Source organism: Mus pahari, chromosome 4 (genome assembly GCF_900095145.1).
Source record: "Mus pahari chromosome 4, PAHARI_EIJ_v1.1, whole genome shotgun sequence".
NCBI lineage: Eukaryota > Metazoa > Chordata > Mammalia > Rodentia > Muridae > Mus > Mus pahari.
The window spans coordinates 21,940,370-21,947,040 of NC_034593.1; the positions used below are offsets into that span (position 1 = coordinate 21,940,370).

General features: G+C 37.5%; 1 protein-coding gene across 3 annotated transcripts in view; it reads right to left on the bottom strand.

Moving 5' to 3' along the window:
• Positions 1 to 1,876: 1,876 nt before the first annotated feature.
• Ect2 (epithelial cell transforming 2) overlaps positions 1,877 to 6,671 on the bottom strand; it is a 54,949-nt gene continuing 50,154 nt past the window's right edge. For all 3 annotated transcript variants that reach the window (XM_021196590.2, XM_029537706.1, XM_029537705.1), the window contains 2 exons: positions 5,581 to 5,724; positions 1,877 to 3,128 (listed from right to left, as the gene is read on the bottom strand). In XM_021196590.2, coding sequence (XP_021052249.1) covers positions 3,039 to 3,128; positions 5,581 to 5,724 — 234 coding nt within the window. In that variant the 3' untranslated portion in view covers positions 1,877 to 3,038. The remainder of the gene's footprint in view (positions 3,129 to 5,580; positions 5,725 to 6,671) is intronic.

The following is a 6,671-nucleotide window of genomic DNA, read 5'->3' on the forward strand; positions in this document are numbered from 1 at the left end:
AAATCCCCCTGGATAAGGACTGCAGACATTGTATTTTGCTACTAGGACTAAATGGAGTACACTTTCCCAGCTTTTCACCAAAAGTAGTAAATATTAAGATATCAGTAATGGTATCTTTATTTAACGCATTATTTTTCTCTTATGTCAGTTTGCACTTCTAAGGATCAGTTTTACAATATTTTTAAACATTTATCACTGTTTTATGTATATAAATGTTTTGCCTACACATACATACAGTGCCCTTGTAAGCTAGCAGAGGGCACCCCTGGAACTGAAGTCGCAACCTATTTTCACGCCAGCCCCGCACTCCATATTTTATTAAATACAATCACGCTGGTCTATTATCCATTACTATCGTTGTGTGGGTATGCTCGTGTTGTATGTGTGTGGTACATGCACTTACAAACACAGAGGCCACGGCAGACCACCCGGTGCCTTCCTTTTATTCTCTATAGATATCAATGCCTTGAGATAGGACTGTCACTGAGCCTGAAGCTCCCCTTTGCGCTGGGTTGGCTAACTGTGTGGTCTCAGGATCCAGCACCTGCCCCCCAGTGCTGAGGTTACAGGCACACAGAGTGATACCAGGATTTAACATGGATGCTGAGGATCTGAGCTGAGGTCCTCACACACACACATGTAGAGCATGTACTGGTACCCACTGGGCCACCCCTTAGGCCATCTGGTCATCTTTTGTGCTTCACCTATATTAATGCAAGCTTTCCTTCAAGTCATGCTTGTTGCTGCTACATGCTGTGAGATATGCTTAAAGCTATTTCTGCTGCAAGATCACATCTTAAATTTTAGGATTTATGTGAGATAATTGTATATAATCATCCACATTTCCAAGGTATCACCCCCAGAACATTCCATAGCCCCATGGTACCAATTGCTATTTCTCAACAGAATGAGTCAGTGAGCAATTCCCTAACACCAATAGAACTTTTAGTTTTCAATTTCTCATACTAATGATTTCCACCGTGTTATTTTCTTCTTGGTTACATACTAATATTATTTTTTGTTACAGTTCATAAAGAAATACACAGTGTCAGGGCTAGTGACATAGATAGCGCAATGGAAGTTTGCCTATGTAACAAGAGAAAGTTGGCTTAATCTCCAGCACCACATATAGTTGCTCTATTTGTGCTGTGAGGGGGTCCTCAGAACTTAACTGTGGAATATTAGTAATCAACCCTTTGAAACTTGGTGATGAATTATTATCTCTCACCTTTATTGTCAATATAAATAATAAATATCTTGATATTAAACCACCCTTGCATTCTTGAAAGAAGAACACTATCTGATGTTCTAAAAGCTTTAAAACAATTGTAAAGGCTTTAATAATAAATAATACATGTGTTAGTTACTTTCTCAGTAGAGGAAGAAGTTGCTGATAATTCTGCATGATACACACCCTTAATGTATTTATACATAAGTGATCTGCCTTTATCTGATAATGGGAACACACCAATGCCCTACAGCAGCAGACAGTTAGTGATAAAATCCAGACACTCCCTTCAAATGATGCACCCAATAGTTTTCCAAGTTCAAACCTTCTGTTATTTCTTCCCCTGGAACACTCAGTCTTTGGTGGTGCGACAATACCTCCATCTCCAATAAAACTTTTTCCTGGGGGAAAAGTGTATACGTAGACATAAACACAAAATCTAAATGAAATACAGGATTTACACTCCCTTCTATAAAGTTGAGCTTAAATCCCAATACTACACATAGCCCACTATACAAATACTCAAAACCATTAGTGATACACATCAATAAGATAAATACAAAACAGTCCAGAGACTAAGGAAGCATTCACATTTGTCTATGAAAAATTCTCTAAAGAAATTATGACAGGAAACATAAAAGATACTTATATTTTTAAGCTATTTATTTACAAAGTTCTTGCTAATATAACTGCTTTTAAAATATAGCAAAACAAAGTCATTTACTAACCTGTGAAGTGGTACATACATGGTATAGAAAAAAATCCAGTCAGTTAAACTATTAAAGCAGATTATTGAGAATTATGTAACAAGAAGACCTGTAACACTCCCTTGAACATGTGAGAAATAAAATACACTTGGCCATAGTAACCCAGTCATTCTGTATTACTGACTAAAAGAAATATTACAATAGAAGATAATGGCAGATTCAGAAAAATTTTGACAATAAATTTCTAATCTTATTTTAATGATATGACCACAATAAAAAGTTTACCACACATTATATCTGTGCATTTCACAGGCAATTAGCAAAACTGAAGACCACTTCAGAACAACTATACAAAGAACAGAAGCAATTCTTAACACAGTTTTCCCATGATCTTATCCTTTGAAATAAATTCAAATACAGTAGTCAACTAAATCAAGATTTGCTAGTGTCTAGAAAAGAAAAATAAAAGTCTCTGAAACAATTATAAAGTATATACTAATATCTTATCTTCGCAACATATACAATGTTTTGTAATCTTTCTCTTCATATCTCAATTTGCAAAAGAAAATTCCAAATGATCTTAATTGTATGGTTAATAATGGTGTATTTTTTAAAATTCATTTGTTAGATCTCTTATTTTAAAAGAAAATAAACTGCAAAAGAGTAGTTAAGTACATCAAACAATCCAACTGAACAAGCCTCTAGAATTTAATCAGAGGTTTTTATTCAGCAAGTATTGCATTGCTGTTCAGTTTCTGCACAAATTGAGATACACAAATATGTACTTCCAAAAATTCACTCAAGGTACTATACAAATACACAACAGTATTTTGCACCCACCAATAGTTTATTGTGTCAGGGCTACAAAGCTACTGACTATCAGGAATAACTTAAGGTACTGGTCTTCGGATGTGAGATTCAAAGATAAATTACATCAAAATCAATATTTTTTTACATAGACTATCTTGAAAAATGTATTTCAAGAAAATTAAACAGCGTTGGTTAGTGTTACTAATCTTCTCTACAACTTTACCAAGTGCTAATTCAAAGTACCATGTAAGTCAGCATTTTATTGAAGTATGAGGTGCCTCGGGACTTAAGTTTCATATCAAGTGAGTTGTAGATCGACTTAATGTATGACTTCTCCGTTCAAAGAAAGAAGGGAGGCTGACAAGGGAGGGAGATGGAATACCCTATAAAAGACAAGGCAAATAGAATTTACATTTTTCTTCTCAAAACTTGCAGCAGAGTTCAGAGCTATGCCTACCACTCTCCCCTTCTACTAATTAACATGACAATCAAGACACTAACAGTCCCAGACTCTTTAAATATGTAACTTATGATCAGAGGAATAGAGTCGGAATAAAACACAACTAAAACTAGTTCAGTATTCTCAAACAAAAGCTAGATGACTGACTGACTCAGCAGATTTTTTTATTAGATATTTTCTTCATTTACATTTCAAATGCTATCCCCAAGGCTCCCTATACCCTCCCCCCACCCTGCTCCCCAACCCACCCACTCCGGCTTCCTGGCCCTGGCATTCCCCTATACTGGGGCATATAATCTTCTCAATACCAAGGGCCTCTCCTCCCATTAATGGCAGACTAGGTCATCCTCAGCAGATGTTAATTAACTTCATGAGAAGTCGCTGGCTTAGTAGCAGCACTGGTGTCTTTTCTTCTATGAGGCACTGATGGCTCGGTGTTAAGTCTGTGAGAGTCAGTAGGTTCTCTAGTTAAAAACTCGGGTCCTCAGGCTTGGAGGCAGCACCTTAGACCCCCCTGAGTCATCCTACTGGTTCTCTCTTAATTCTTATTTTAAAGATAAGTGTGTGTGTGGGTGTGTAGGTGTGCTATCTCATATGGGCCCTGGGAACCAAACTTGGGTACTCTGAAAGAACAGGAAATGTTCTTAACTGCTGAGCCCCCTTCTCCAGGCCCCTCTTCTTAATTTTTAAAGCAAAATTAGAGAGGATAAAAATGACATCATGGAAATAATCTAAAATTAAGCCATATATTCCAAGAGTGTTGTATTAATTATATGCCCAATTACTATATGTATGTGTGCATTTTCATGGGTGTATATTTCACTCCACATGAAAACCAAACAGAACTGCAGCGTTCTAAGTAACAATAATTATTAAATTGCTGAGAAATCTTAACTTATTCTTTCAAAGGTCAAAGTTAATCATCATTAGAATCTTAAACTATGCCCAAAACACGCAGAAGGTTGAAGCCCAAGAGTGGGTGTCATCAAGATAAACTAAAAGTCTACCTTTTTAAAATGCATATAAATGGCTAACTATATCTAAACTCAGGGCTTGTAAGCTAACTGGCTCTGTTCCCACCCAACGGACATAAAACCACTCAAACACGACCACTCAAGTGATACAACAAAGGCTTCAACAGGAAACTCCTCCCCAGGCAAAGTTTATGATCTACTATAGAAAGCCACAATGTACGTAGACCACTAGAATACCACTCTCCTTTAGATGATCATCCTCCTAAGAGAAACTTTTGAAAAAACCTACTTCGTGTGAACTTAATTATTGTAAAAAACATCTTTATTTGGCAATATGCAAAACCTATTTAATCTAATTCAAAGCAACAATAAAGTTGTGAATTCAAAAGACCAAACCCACAGAAAGTGATTCAATCTACAAAGAGTGTTTTCTTTTCATCCACAAATACAAGTTTCAAATACAATGAACTCCCTTTAAACTTCACAAGACTTGTCTCCATATCTGTTTGGCATAGCTCCTAATTCTTCACAAATGTCAGTGTTGACTAACTTTTTTTTTGAAATTTGAAAAAGAAAAGACAATACATAACTTTCCTCTAGTAATTCTGAACACCCTAGCTGGGGAGGCAGGACGGTGCCTAAGCAGTCTAAAACTGAATGCAGACTGTTCAGAACACTTAAGTATGTCCCTGACTTCAGATTCCAGAGAAATCTCTATACTGTGGTATGTGTGTATATATATATACACACATACATATATATATACATACATATATATATACATACATATATATATACACATCAAGCCAATTGAAAAAACAAAAACAAAAACCTTATCCCAATGTTACTGGAACTCCCAATGTTAATGGAAATAAAACATTTATAAAGTGATAAGCCAGGCTAAAACATGCTTCTCTTCTTGCGGAAATTAGAATGTCTCAGTTATAGTAAAATTTTCACATCCGATAAACCACAGAGTAGGTATGTGTCTAACTCAATACAAGGAGACTCTTAGCGGGGCATGGGAGCACATACCTGTAATTTCAGCACTTGGAAGGCTAAGGTAGACAGGCAGATCTGAGAGTTTGAGGCCAGCCTGGTCTACATAGTAGTTTTATGATAGCCAAGGCTACATAGACCCTGTCCAACACCCCCCCCCAAAAAAAAACCCAAAAAAACAAAAATTGGGGGGGGGGGCAGGATCTTTCAGTTGCTTTTATAAGTAAAATATAAGTTAGATGTCTAGATAATAAAATAAACTCCATTACTTTGTAAGCTAAGCTAAAACTTTCAATTAAAAAATTTTTAGAAAGTTTTTAAAAAATAGATTGCTTAACATTATCTAAGTGCAGCAACATATGCATCTAAGAAAGTCCTTGACCACATTAACCCAATACTTACTGCTAAGGATGATGTGCTGGACAGACGGCTCACAGCAAGTTTGCCACTACTCGGAGGACTCCTTCCCTCTGAGCTATGGGATGATGAAAGAGCCATCCGCAGGGCTCTCTTGGGAGTTTTGGAAAAAGAGAATGCCCTTGTAACCTGAAGTTTAAAAGCGTTATTATTAGTTATAGCTAGACAAACTTAAGGTGGTCCATAAAAATCTGTCTACACAAAGAAACCCAAATCTACCACTTTCCACAAATAGGATGCAGTAGAAGGACAGTAGCCTGCCTAGGACACGAGAGCTTAGAGCCTGCTGTATCGCTGCTTTTCTATTTTCCTGTTTGTGGGGCTGGGATTGGACCCAGGACTTCTGCGTGCTAAACTCAGCTAAGGATTTTTTCTTATTCTGACACAGTGTAGATGTGTGATTCAAAACCACTTAAACCCTAGTTCCTTCAGTCAGTGAAGGAATTCCTCCGAATCATACTCTATTTAGTTTGTCTACTATGTTGCATGTGTTAAGTGAGGGCATATATAAAGGTAGAGCAGGGCCTCCCTCTCAAAGGGAAACAAAACACAGCTACAAGGCTGCAAATGCTCTGTGGCGCTCTGAAACTCTACTTCTATTCTTTTTTTTTTGGTTTCGTTGAAACATATTCTCTCTACATAGCCCAGGCAGGCCTGGAGCTCAGAGGCCCACCTGTCTCTACCTGCCTCTCAAGTACTGATCCTAAAGGTGTGTGCCGGCACAGCCAGCTCACTTCTACTTTCCATCACTAACATAAGATGATGACATGAATAGAGCCTACATTTCCTAACTCAAGTCAGGCTTTGCTGAAAACTGTTTGGGGCATTATTTAAGATGAATGTAAATGCACTTATATCTAAATCACCAACAACTCACTCATGTCTGGTTTATACAACAGTCACTGCAACAAGAATGCAACAGCAGCTGGGCTTGGTGGCACACGCCTTTAATCCCAGCACTTGGGAAGCAGAGGCAGGTGAATTTCTGAGTTCGAGGCCAGCCTGGTCTACAGAGTGAGTTCCAGGACAGCCAGGGCTATACAGAGAAACCCTGTCTCGAAAAAAACCAAAAAAAA